Genomic DNA, 14,754 nt, shown 5'->3' with positions numbered 1-14,754 from the left:
TTAGTCTCTTAGAAGATTTTGTGGAAACACATTTGTTAATAAATGATAACTATAAAGATATTTTCCACACCAATGGACAGTAACATTCTGATTATTATAAGAGTGTGCTGCAGTTATGTTGTCTGTCACTTTAAATGCTTGAGCTCTTCAAAGTCGAGCAATGCTGATGACTGTTATCATCCTTGGTGTAAATGTGCTGGTAGTGAATGCCTGTTGTCAATAATTTATTAATTAATATACTGATCTAGGGATGCACCGAAATGAAAATTCTTGGCCGAAGCCGAATAATAATGAAACGCTTGGCCGAAGGCCGTATACCGAACGCAGTGTTTCACATTTTTTCCATTTATTTTGCCAATTTTTTCACCATTGCATTTAATTAAATAGTAAAAATATGCTTTTTTACTATTTTGTCTTGCTTTTCATATGACCATCCAGTAAATATTAGTTTCTGTTCCTCTGAATTCCGATTTCGTTTTAACTCCTATGGTGGCAAATGTAGTCCAAGATTAACATGGCTTCCAGTTTGACCTCGTCCATGAGTGTTCCTTCAAGTGATGAATTTATTTTAGAAAACAATTATAATTTGCAGTAATTTAATTTGTCAGGTAACTTATAGGTTATGACATCTATGTAAAATGAATAATAGTTTTATGTTATTTTATGTAACGTTATTTTTTTACCATTTCATTGCTAACATCAGTTATCAGGTTCCCAGACGAATGCAAGCTAATCTTAGTAAAGTAACTTTTATCAGTGCTATCGTTATTCTGTATGTTGTACGACATCACTAGCGTAAGGCAAAGTTTACATTGTAGGCTATATCATTTTCTCTGTGAGCAGAGATCAGTTGATATGACGGAGGTGCAAGCAATCCCCCTCTTGACATTCGACACGGTGCCATCGAGTATTAAAACGTGAAAAGGCGAAGCTTGAATTAACGGGTATGTCCCTCTTTGGCTAATGTACTTTCAAGATGGATCGGCAACATGGCGACCGACATTAGAACCCCTTACCCGTATGTATTTTCAATGGCATATTATACACTCACGAGAATACTTTATTACTTGAACAAAGTAAATATACATTAATGAGCACATATATTTTTGAAAGAAATAAGTGTTTTTAGCTAAGAATAAACTAAAAAAGTTACACAGTGTAGCTTTAACACTGAATTTTTTTAAACATTCCAGCAGATATTATTTAAACAAAGCACAATATAACTTAAAATAAATAAATTAGTAAAATAAAAAATATATTTTTATTTGGCCATCTTTGAAGCCCCCCTTCTTGAATAGCCTATGTTAGGCCTATAACTGCTGAAAGAATGTAACTGAAAAAGTGCATTGAAAAGTGCAAAAAAAAATGTGGATGAACACACAACAAATAAATAACTGTCCTAGACAGAAGCCTTCTTTTGCGGTTTACATACACTTTATCGTGGGCGTTGACAGGTTTGCATGGATTGCCTCAGATCATTTGGGTTTCAATATAGCGCGTGCTCTCCGTGGCGATTAGCAGATAAGGAGTTGCCATGAGAACGACTGACATCTCTCTCTTTTCATAGATTACATAAACAGAGAATATTTGTTTTCATTTTGAATTATATCATTTAAAATTAGACAATTAAATGATTATAAAGATATTTTGCCTTTGCCTGTGTGACTAGTATTGGCTGAGTTTTGTTTAAGTTTAGAGACGTGCTCCAGAAAAAAAGTTAACGGAGACAGAGGCAGAAAGCACACCCTTTTTATTTTATTTATTTTACAAAAGCACAGTTTTGTTTCGATTGTAAGTGGACACAAGTAGACATTTAACAGTTTATTTTTTTCATATTTCTTAAGTATGCATTTAAGTGAGCATAAATGACGGAGTACTTAAGTCTATTTTGCTGCTATGTGAAAAAAATCCAGCAAAACGCGGCGGCGCGTTTGTCAATTACAGAGGGTTAAAAGACGCTTTAGTGCTGCAAGTAAGGGTATAACGTCTGCACAGATGCATCGGAAGAGCTTCTCTTTTGTTATCTGCTCAAAGGGGGCATGTTGGCTGCATTTATAAAGTGCGCGCCTCTCACTCTACGCTGGTTACTATTTGATCGCGTCATCAAAAGCGTCATTGTTCGGTCAAATTTATTCGGTCTTTTTACTTATTCGGCCGTAACCGAAAGTGCTTTTTTTCCTAAAATTATCTATTAATTGTTTAAATTAAATGACTCATTCAAACCTTTCCACCAACTATTGTTATAATGATGTAATCTACAGAAAGGTTCATTGAACAAATCTGAATGATTATTTTTGGTGAACAGGTTAAAAACATTTAGTCACTGAGATGAATCCAAATCCAAATGTATCTCTCAGCTGCTTATAGTTATCATGATCAAACTCAGTCACTCACCTGGACTGTCCACCCTCTTGTAGTGGTAGGGGTTGATGCACACATCCTTCTGTTTAGACCCAAAGGGGAACTCGCAACACTCCAGGGCCTTGAGCTCATGGTGCGACTGTAGGTCGGGCCAACGCCACACTCGGCAGTAGATTACATGAGGCAGCCCCTTCCGGTGTGACACCTGGAGCCTCCCGTCTAGTGAGCGAGGGATAGTGACACAGTTGCTTGGCTGACCGGGGCAGCTGAGTGCCCTCTCCAGCTCCTCCATAGCACCCTTCTTCTTCTTCAGCTTCTTGACCAGTGCATCCACTGCCTTTTCTGCCCACTTCTCTTCTTCGTCACCTTGCTTCCAGCCCAGCAGTCGCTTGACCGCCGGGCTGGTGAAGGAGAAGAGCGAGATGACGCTCATTGTGGCGCCACGTGCGCCCCAGCCAACGTTGTCACACTTACTCCGTAGGATTCCACCACACAGGAACAAGGACTCTCTGCTCTACCTCCTCAGAGAGAATCAAAAACTCAACCACAGCAACACATGAACGAGGGTATCTTTGAAAGTTCTGTTGTTTCACAGTTAGGGCAGATTGTCAAGTGCACCTGTAAAGAGACAGACAACGCAGTCAGACATTACTTTGGGATCCATTTAAGAGGTTCCAGTACTGACACTAAAGGCTGGAAAACACAACATGACTTTGCCCAGATTTTTGCCCCGATTTGCAGTCTACACTAGTCGACACTAGTTGCCAGATCCAGCCAGCAGATATTGGGTAGTCAGAGTTAACAGATTTACAGAAAATCACATACAGACTCATATTTTTAGTACAGTACACTTCGCGTATATAGGCAGGAGCCATCTTTGGAAAACAGTCTCGACCAGTCGAACCACGAACGCCGTGCTACGTGCTGGTCAATAGTCACATATATACGCGAAGTGTACTGTCTTTATAAAGTATCTTCTTATTAAACTGTCAGTACACTTACAAAGTTGTCAATGCTTCAGCTTTGCAGGTAGGGACCCTCATTTATGCTACCGTGTTAGTGTGGGGCTATTTTGAGCCTTGTTAGTGGTATTAACTAGCGATTTTTATTTATTTGTACTTATTCAATGCCCTATATACTAGCTTTATAAGCTAATCTGTGGTAAAATTAAAACTAATGCTAAAACTAGGTACATTCGATTATCATGAAAACGCATCCCAGAGAACGGTCGACTCGGTACTCATGTGTTATTTGTTATTGTCCTTTAAGAGCTGGAAAGACCGCCATAACTGGCAACTCTGCAGATACTGGATATGTTTAGATGCACAACTTTTGTTTCAATCGGACTGAATTCATTCCGATTGATGAATCTGAAGTTTACATGAATTGTAAATTTACATGAATGCTTGTAGTTTACATGAATGCTAAACATTGTGATGTGATACATGATCGGGTTAATGTGCACGGTTATAAGTCAAGAGATTCAAATCGGAATAGATTTTTTGACATGCGCACACTGCACAAATATACAAAGTTTACCGATGTTGTCGCTTAATAACCATTCTCCTACATTAGTTCTTTATTTGTTTTAAAGGGCACCTATTATGCCCCTTTTTACAAGATGTAATATTGGTCTCCGGTGTCCCCAGAATGTATTTGTGAAGTTTCAGCACAAAATACCCCACAGTTAGTTTATTATAACCATTTGAAAATTTTTGGGGCCTGTTTTAAAAAGAGCTGTTTTGTCATGTACCACCTTAAATGTAAATGAGCTGCATATCCCCGCCCTGGCTTTGGATGAGAACGTAACTTGCATACCTATGGCAATAAACAGTCGGTAGAAGCAGAATGGCTGAGAGTGAAAGACCCGCTGTTTTGTATGACATTCAGCCGTACATGTTTGAACCGGAATCAGACCCAGATGATGAAGAGACTCCGGCAGAAGAAACACAAATGAGAATGGACCAGGACGTCTCGGAATGGTTATTTGATACATGTATGTACTTATAGAGTTGTAATCGCGTCCCCTTTGCAATTATGGATGTGCAACACACACACAGACACACACAAACTTTGATAACGTTGGCGCAATTTTTTGAAACTACAAACACAAATACTGTGATAACGTTTGCTACGTACAAACGAAATTACATTTATGCGAGGGACCTGTTGCGACAACGACAACAACTAGACGCATTTGTGGTTGAATTGGCTGACATCGACTGAAATGACTATTTGCTCAAAAAACATAAAATACACTTACTTCTACTGGAGGTACGTTGGATCGCGAACAGTAGGCAACGATCCACACTTGAGGATTAACTTTGAAGCAAGACCTGCTTTGAATTGACCCCCGTTCACAAAACAGTCAGTCAGAAAATGATTCGCGCAAACATAAACATATTTTGGAAGTTTAAGTGGCGCCTTTCCTTCGTAAATAAAATCCATCCACTGCGTTTTCAGTGGCTCTGATGTCGGAAGTTAGTGAAAACTACTATGAACATTATTACATCCCACAACAGAACACTTATGTTTCTTAGGCGACATTTTCGACAAGGCAGCACAAATCGTCAGAACAAACACTGGCTGTCGTTGAAACAATGAAGGATGGTGAACAGATCACCGAGGGCCGGGTCGATGCCAAAACCACAGTGTCAATCAAACCTCGTCGGTGGGGCTTGCTCAATTCTTCGTCACATTGCACCAAATCTTAGAACAGCTCGTTCTGAGACAGTGCTTATGATTTATTGAGATTGTAAAAAAAACACTGGGTGGATTTTTATCATTCTAGGGTGGTTTTGCTCACACACTGCCAACAAACATTTATGTTCAAACACCATGTAAAAGTGAATTTTGCATAATAGGTGCCCTTTAAACAGCAAGACTTAATATTTATCCAATTCTGTTCATAATTTGGAGACTATGAACATATTAACCATTGTGCCATGCTGTTTGTATTTATCACGCAGTAAAAATGCCCAAAACCAGTCGTCTGTGGATGAGAATCTGAAACAAGGACTGGTGAGCCGTTGTCCTGCTCCACTTCATAGACGCAGTGAAAGGAGGATTATAGAATGACAGGACACTCATTTATGACACTTTATTCATCAGTAGAACATCTCGTTCATCGTCCTTTCAGTTTCAGTTTTCAATCGATCAAGGGTTTACATGTTCTCTTGATAAACCACCCCTTTCAATCTGATCGAAATTATTTGTAATAGAGCTGACACTGAGTTTTTAATGGGTTATGTTAAAGCCCTACTTGTTTGTAATGTTTTTATGAAATATCTGTAGTGACTGCATGATCATATCACCGTATTATTTACCGCCATGCGAGTCACAAATTAAAGCTTAGCGAGCCACATGAGGCTCGAGAGTCGCGCAATGAGTAACACTGGTCTATGGTCTTCTAGCAATGAGCCGCATGTTTCTACATGAGATTGTTGTGTTCGGAACAATCGGGGAGTCTGGTAGTGTGTGATCCTCAGTCGTTTTTTTTTTCAGTTTTTCCTCTGTAACCAAAGTTGGTAAGCGATTCCTAGCGTTCAGTTTTAAAAGTTGTATAGTGTATTCCAGTCTTAATTCCACAAATCCAGAACAAATGACGCAATACATCTTCTGCCCTGACAACACTGATGATGACATCATTATGTTACAGCTTCTCGGAATGGCTGTCTTTGGAGTCACAGCGCAGAGCTTCCAATTACATCTGCTCTACGGTAAGTTCTCGAAATGGCTTTCAGAATATGGGAAGTGGGATGTGTTCATACGGCACACTAAACGATACTGCCGTGACACACTGCTGAGTGATGCTGTATAGCACTGAACAATGTCCTCCTGACTCGTATCAGTTTACTCATATGTAAAGATGCAGCTTATTACAGGATGCTATCCAAGACACCGCTGTAGGCTTTGGAACTTATTCTAGGTTCTAGTGGTCAACAGGCAAAAAGTGCAAACAATTTAATAAAGGGAGCCTTTCAACATTCTAGGAATAGAGAAGAAATGCATTTTAGATAAGAATAAAAGTGTCCATTCAGAAGGATAACAAGGCAGCCATTCACTAACCAGCATTCATGATAATGGGAAGGAAAATAAGAGAGCACAATACAAGATTGCACACTTCTTTTGAAGTTACCAGATGGTTCAGCATAGCATCCTCACTGGAATAAAGCAAGAGGCCTGATTTTTTTATTTTTTTAAAGATTCAGACGTTTTCTCTTCAAGGAGGATAACTGAACCACTTCTAAGTTGCAAAACACTATTCTAGCTCTTTCTAGACAATACCTGTTCCTTTTTTACCTTCCACACATAAAGACTACAGTTATTTATATATTTTTTGCCAAGGATTTGCCTGTGATTGATATGAATCCACTTTAGGTTGTATCAGAGTCTGAGTGGCAGGTAAGTGTTATCCACTGACTCTATTCTGGCCCATCAACACTAGATAAGAAAGGTGACATCAGAGAGCAGCTATTTGAACTATGCTGAGTGCTAAGAATAATGTTGTCCTCGGTGAGTATGACTGCCCTCAGCTACTGTTTCACTTTAGAAATCTTGTATGATGTAGGTTACAATCAGGGCAATGTATCACAACACAAATGCCTCTATAGAACTGACCAGTTTCTACAATAATATTCTAATTCTATAGCCTAAACGTTTTACAGCAAAAGTCTTTTATCAGTAAAATGTTCTTAACAAAAATCACAAAATGTCTTTGACTTATAAACTCGCATGAACTCTACTCTGTACATTGGAGTGGGAGTCATTCAATGAAAACAGGTGCTATTTATTAAGTGGGAAGGAGAGAGTAGTAGCTGTTATCATGGACCACAGCGACAGGGAGGCTAAAAAGTTGCTCCTATATTTAGCATCATCTGCCAGCCAAAAGCCCATTTAAAAGCCTGGGACCTTCTGCTGTTGTCAGGGAGGAGATGAGCAAAGGGTAGGAAGTGCATCCCCAACTAACCAGCAAGATCTTTTTTTTTTTTTCTGGTTGGTTTTTGGGTTGTCTTTTTAACACAACGGATCCTAATAGTACTTAAAACTTCTAGCAGACATTCACAACAAGTTCTTTCCTCAGAGCTTCTTCTTAAGACAAGTGAAGGAAGATAACAGATGGGTAAAAGAAGAATATGTGAGGAATTTTCCATCTGTTCTTGTGGAATAAGGTGAGCTTGCAAATACCATGCCATAAAAGATCTCTCAGTGCATCAAATTGTGTTGAATCTTCTATTGCTTAATCCTTTTTTAGATCAATGTGATTGATGCATGTAGATTGTTTTAACAATCCAATTCTCAGCTTAGGCGTAATGTTCATAGGGCTAATATACAACAAAAGAAGAAGTAGAAGAAGAAGAAGAAGAATTGATTCTGGACCATTTTGACCCAGAAGATCATCATCATATTTTCTTTTTTTGTTTTCTTTTCTTTTTTCTTAAAGAGATAAAACTATTAAAAAAAGGTAAATTTTGATCCGGGGATCAAGTGAGCCTTTACATATGATGTCATGCAGACATTTTTTGTGAGTTAGATTTGTCGAAAAAACCCTTTTTATTTATTCCCTTGCCATATCCCACACACTTTTGAGACTGAAAAACATGATGAACAGGAATATGCACACCTACTGATGAACATTTAGTTTGAAAACATTGCTGCTGTTTTGATTCAAAATGAAATACAAAAGCTTTCATAAATTTGGACTGTTTTAGAGTTGATACGGGTAATTCTTAAAGTATATGATCTTATAAATTTCGTATAATTATATATTAAATACAATTATATAATTTATCATGAATTTTGAAAAATCTATATATATTTCTTGCATTTTCTTGTTTTTTCTGCAGTTCATGTAAAATTTGAAATGTCAAATAATAAAAATTGGTAAATGTAGTAATAATATGGTATTAACACTTAAAGGGAACCTATTGTGCAAAAATCACTTTTATGTTTGAACATAACCACCCTATAATGATAAAAATCCACCCAGTGATAAAGTCCTCCAGATAAATAATAAGCAGTGTCTCAGAAGAATTCAGATTCTGGGAAATGTGACGTCCTTTTGCACAAGCCCCGCCCATGACTGTTGACTGACACTGCCGTATTAGCACAGATTCGCCATGAGTTAGCTGTACCCAGTCTGTCATTGTTTCGACACCGGAGCAGAAGCGATTTAGGTGTTTTGTTGTTGGATATAAGAATGAACATATTCGTCATTTACTCCGGACATCTGAGCTGCTGATGAGTGGATTACTTTTATTTTTGAAGGGAATGAGCCCCCAATCTACCTTAATGTGTTTATGTTTGAGCAAATTATTTTTACACCAGACTGCTTTGTGAACGAGGGTCCGTAGAAAGCAGGCTTGCTAAAAAAGTTGTTACCCGAGGATGGATCTGTACCAACTGTTGTGTTTGTGCTCCAGCTTACAGTCTCCAGAGTGATACTGGTCACGGCAGTAATGAAATGGAGAGTGTGCACTTTATTACAGTTCACCAGAGTTGTTTTACGGATATAGGCCTAGAGTTTACTAAGCACCCACCGAAAAGGTCTGTATTTGTTAACTGTTAGTTGTAACGAGTGTTTTGTGTAATTCGCTGTGTATGTTGATGATATTGCAAGGGAGAGAGAGTTTATAGATAAGACTGTAATGCGCACTTTTTGTACTGTTTTACTCAGCTCTTACGGTGATTTTCTGGACTAAAACAAATGCTTCATCTTTTGTGTGAAGTAGCGGTTTGCTAAAAAATCGATACAGCAATACATCGTGATTTTTATATTCAGGATATACTACATTGATTTCCAGCTCAAAAAGTCGTTGTTAAAAAAATAAATAAATCATGTTGTAAACGGGGAACTACAACCTCCGTTCCTTTAGATGTCGCAGTACGGCGGCTTTAGTTTCCCCCAACTTGCTGGGTGCCACCATAGAGCGCCACTTTCGGTAGTGAAAGCTGGAAGCGGCATGGCTCACTCAGCCGACAAAATTACTTCAGCCCCTTCACAATATAAAGCCGATGTGTGGGTGCACCTAAAACCAGGGAGCATGGACTTGGATAAAACAAACGCAATATGCAAGCTTTGTCATGCTGCTATAAAATATTCAGGTAACACAACCAACTTACGAACGCACCACGTCAGACACCATGCAGAAATGACGTTGAAAGAGAAGCAACCGAAACCTGGCGACCAGAAGCAGTCTACACTGGATAACAAACTTCCATCTAACTCAGCTCGAGCTCTAAAAATAATGGAGTCGTTGGAATCAATGCTTTTAACAAGGGTTCATAAACGTTTAATGGACACATGCAAAAGTCATTTGAGTTGTATTTATTTATGTTTACATTACACTGACTATTTTAGTTTTATTAACGTTGTTTATAATATTTCACTTCATTGTTTACATGGACAGTACCTGAGCATCTGCACTTTATTTTCATGTTGTTGTTTTTTTACATTTAAGCTCAGCCCCACACAAACCTCAGTGACTTAACTTAACTGTGCACTTTAATTTTAATTGCATTTTAAATATCTAATGCACTTTATTTTAATGTTTTCAATATCAGGGTGTCCATTGTTAAAAGTGCAAGTCTATTTTGTTATGGCCGCTAAAAAATAAATTGGAAAGGAAATTTTGTGTTTAAGTTTTTTGACTCAATTTTTCTGCTGATTTATCAATGTGATCTGATGTAAGACTACTCAGATGGCACACTGTAACTTGTATTTTATTTTGTTTTTACATTTTCAGTTAACTGTGTGGAAAATCACAATATTTATCATATCGTGATGTAATTTTATCATGATCCATGTATCGTGATGCGTATCATATCGTGAATTCCTTGTCAATACCCACCCTTAGTGTGAAGTACAATAAACTTCATAAAACTCATCAGAATAATTTTGGCCATCATTCAGACGAGGTCCGCTACAACAGGCTTGTACTAACAGTTGATTAAAGCAAGATGACAAATAAGTTATAACCGTAATTAAACTAAACTATACCTGCTCTATCTCCATGCAGAATATATTCTCGGGCTCTGTAGGCATCATTGTCCGACTTCCAACTGAACACTGCTAGTAAAGTGTCTGTTCTGATATTTCCATTCTGTGAGATGAGATTGTCCTGACACTAAAGCACGAAGCTCCACCCTCTGTGCCAGGAGCAGCAGCTCATTTGCATTTAAAGGGACACACACACACAAATGGCGCGTTTCTCCTCACCCCCAGAAAGTGGCAATTTTAACATGCTGTAAAAATAATCTTTGTGGTGTATTTTCAGTTAAAACTTTACATACACACTCTGGGGACATCAGGGACTTCTTTTACATCTTGTAAAAATGGGCATAATAGGTGCCCTTTAAAGTGAAAAGAGAAATCATACAATATAACACCATTAATAACAGACATAAACATGATGAGAGAAAAATTAGAAACTTAGTGGTTCGAAAAAGTGAAATTATGTCAGAAAGCAACATTGAGATTATGATATCAAAGTGACAATGCAATATTACAAGGAACATACTGTGTTATGACACATTAGATTCTCTCTGATGACAAGACTATGTTGGGACAAGTATCTCACTGACACATCAAGATACTCTTTATCTTTACATATCATAGGCAGCCAAAGCTTCTCATTGTCAAAAGCTGCAGGCCACTTCAAACTCAAACACACATGCAGCTGTTCCCTTAGGGAAGCTGTCATACATGTTGAAAGCACCCTTCCCAAACCCAAACACCACACAGATTTGGGTATTCCTACAGCAGGTGCTGGTAAACAACCATAGACACTGTTCTCAGACCAGGCCAATTGGGATTGGTAAGATCTTCTTGTCTGGCTGGTTAGATCCATGCTTTGATGACCACCGACAGCTCTTCAAGTTGCCAGCCAACTGTTTTGTTTAATTCAATTCCATGTCATTTTGAGAGGAATTACACAGTCCTAAACTCTAAGCAACGGCATACAAAGGCTGTCGGAGTGATGGGAATTGATACCTTTTATTGAGGATTCATAAAATCTGACCACTAGTCTGACCACACACTTACATAAAAGGTCAATATACCATTGTATTGACTCAGACAATGTTAGTTTGGGCTGTCTGGAGCCCAGTCAAAACAACCTTGCTTAAAAGCAAGTTCACTGTGTGGGCCAACTGCCTAGTGCATGGCCATAGGATGCAAAATTTGTTGGATAATAAATGAGCGCAGGGTGAGATGAGCATAAAGGGGTCTTGTCAGTAAACCGTGAGCTTGCCGCTTGAAAAAATGCACAAATGGACCAAAACGGCAGTTTCGGTTTCTACATTTGCGATGCAGGGCGGCCATTAAAATGCAATCATTGCACGTTTCAGCTAGAGCACTCCAGGCCTGAGTGCATGTAAATATTAGCATTAGCTTGAGGGTTGGTGCAGCAGGCAGAGCTAATGTGGCTCCCATCACGCAACTTTGACAGCCTTGACCCCCCGCATCATATCCATGTATCATTTTGCGCTGGTTCAGTGCCGTTAATCAATTTAGGAGGCAGTAATGATGCTCTCTCAGCCCTCCCAGGGGACTCTGCATTATAAAGAACTTACATTATTTATCAAGGGCTGGATCTTGGGCCCTCCATTAAGCGCCAGCTCAATTGCGATATTCTCCAATAAAAAATAAAAAAGGTTGGGGGTTGGACAAATGGAGAGGGATGGATAAAGAGAAAAGCGAGAGTGAGAGAGACATACTCTCAGACCAAGAGCAAGTGCGCTTCAAACTCCCTGTAATGCCACATTTAAATCAAACTGGCCAAAGGTTCATGTAAACTGATGGCTAAATCATTTGTTCTCAGTATGTTGTGAACCACTGCAGAGTTTCACAGAGCCAAGAAACCACCAAGATTATACAAAGATGGTTAACATGTTACACTTACAGAAAACAAATGATTGGAAAGGCATGTAGATCTTCATATTTAGATACATAAATACATTAAATAGCCTACATACTTATGGTATGTCCATACAGACCTGAGCAAGATATGGATACATTCACTTTACCCTTTGCAAACAGAAAGCAAGGAAACTATGATGGTCTGTTAACAAAAAGCCTGTCAGATGTATTATATTATGATATACATTATTCAATTGTGTGATGGATTCCAACTATAGGCCAACTGGATAGATAGATAGATAGATAGATAGATAGATAGATAGATAGATAGATAGATAGATAGATAGATAGATAGATAGATAGATAGATAGATAGATAGATAGATAGATAGATAGATAGATACTGTTTTTTGTTTGTTTGTTTGTTTATTTATTTATTTATTTATGGGATATCTGCCTCCTCATAATAATAATAATAATAATAAAAGCAACAACAACACAAATTCCAATAATAATTAAAACAATCTTTTAGGGTCTGTGAAGAAATATATCGGTATACACATAATGTGATGTTTTCAACTAGTGGATAGATAAAATAATAATTATTATTATTCTTAGTATTATATTATTATTTAAAACAACAACACAAATAATAATAATAATAACTTTTTAAACAAAAGAGTAATTTGTTTATGTAAAATTATAAAGTAAATACATACAATTTGTAGGTCACTGTACAAACCTGTCATTTAAGAATTGGTTTTCAGAACTGGGTAGATCAGGGGTCTCTGTTACTGTTTGATCTCAAACTAATTTTTTTTTGTGTGGAATTTCTTTTTTAATAAAAGCTAACATTAAGATACTAAAGTTCAGCTCAATGTTTCATTGTCTCACATGTTTTAATGTAATGTACAAGTATTATGCAGGCTACTAAGTAATTGGTAGGCCCCCTGCTCTACCCAATTTTAAACTGTTTTCATTATTATTATTTTTGTTGTCGTAATGTATACAAATGTAATGTACAAGTATACTCTATCTGTACATTTAATTATTTAAATGGATTTGCAATGTACTGTATCTGTATACATATATTCGGCCCGCCAGCAACACTAAATTTTATACAATGTAACAGAGGTTCATTGCTCATCTCTGTCCACCAAGTGGTCTATGTCCAAAGACAACTCCTCCAAACATTACAGTAAGTATTAGACAATCACACACACTCATTTTTTATGTCTGTCACACACACAATGTGTCAGAATAAAACAATCCAAGCAAATCATGGACAAGGACAAATTCTTGTCCTTTCGAGAAATCTGATATGTCATCTTCAATGATGTCAGGAAATCTGGCTCAGGTCTCACCGTCTCTGCATGCATCATGTATGGGGGCAAATATTCACTGAGAGTGATGTGTATGATTTGCCATTTTTGAGCACTCAAAAAATATTCCCTCCAACTGTAGCTACAATAAACAGAAGTGGGTGGTAAAGCACGAAATGGAGTATAATGAATAAATAATGTATAAAGAAATTACAAAACAAATTTAAAATATTTGTGTGGATTTAATAATCAAGATCAATGATTGAATTAGCCTATCATCCTGATTGGAAAGCAAAACATCAACAACAGCACAAACATCATGTGACAGTCAAACAAAAGTGTACTTTATGCATTACAAACAGCATAACTGTGAGAACAACAGGCTGATATGCAGACACAGCACATGAACCATATTAAACACTGAGTGATTTACTCTCTTGAGTTGTTATGAAGAACAACCAAGTTGGATGCTTCATTAGGCTACTGATCTCAATGCGAGAGAAACACTAGGCAAGAAGTTTGCGCGTTCCTCTAAGCAGCATTCACATTCGTATTTTCACAGTTTGTTGACGCGTTTAAATACAAAAGTAAACTTTACTGTACCTTGTTCGCCACCTCGACGCGATCCTTCACAGCATTTACAACAAGACTCGCATTGCTCTCGCCTGGCGTCAGTGTGTCGCGGACCGCCGCACCCTCCGCGCTGAACTCGTATCACGCCGCGGGATGTAGTGAGGGGCGGTGCGCAAGTCCTAACAAGTCCTACTTTTTTACACATTTAACGTTTTCAACGTAGCCTACTGTGGAATGAATTATGTAACATTGTAACAATGTAGCCTACTCTTTCTATGGCCCGAAGAGGCTAGTCTGCGGTCCATCATGGCACTGCCCTTGATTAGGTCCATGGGAAAACCATGCAATGAGCGTTTCAATGTGATGCTGTTAATTCAAGCACAGCATACTTCTACATGACCTGATGGAAATGATCACTGTGCAGTAGTCTGCAGTAAGGGGGATACAGATAGTGTGACAACTTGTAAAAATTGCTACATTACTAAAAATCAGCATTAAATTAATCCCATTTAAATGTGCATATTTTGAAGGCAACATTTAGCCCTTCAACTAATCATCAGAAAGTATCTCACCGTATTCCTACCCTTAATGCTTTATGTTTAGATATTGTGTTGACTGATTTACATGGTGTCTTTATAAG

General features: G+C 37.9%; 1 protein-coding gene across 1 annotated transcript in view; it reads right to left on the bottom strand.

Annotated features, from left to right (window-relative positions):
• smad1 (SMAD family member 1) overlaps nucleotides 1-14,271 on the bottom strand; it is a 29,347-nt gene extending 15,076 nt beyond the window's left edge. Inside the window, exons 1-2 of the mRNA XM_077246645.1 lie at nucleotides 14,145-14,271; nucleotides 2,395-2,979 (exon numbers count right to left, since the gene is read on the bottom strand). Of these exons, the coding sequence (XP_077102760.1) occupies nucleotides 2,395-2,794 (400 nt within the window). The 5' untranslated portion in view covers nucleotides 2,795-2,979; nucleotides 14,145-14,271. The remainder of the gene's footprint in view (nucleotides 1-2,394; nucleotides 2,980-14,144) is intronic.
• Nucleotides 14,272-14,754: the final 483 nt, after the last annotated feature.

Source organism: Siphateles boraxobius, unplaced genomic scaffold, assembly GCF_051911475.1.
Source record: "Siphateles boraxobius isolate OS27281-9 unplaced genomic scaffold, OSU_SipBor_1 29, whole genome shotgun sequence".
NCBI classification, from domain to species: Eukaryota; Metazoa; Chordata; class Actinopteri; order Cypriniformes; family Leuciscidae; genus Siphateles; species Siphateles boraxobius.
This window is presented reverse-complemented; position numbering and strand designations above follow the sequence as displayed.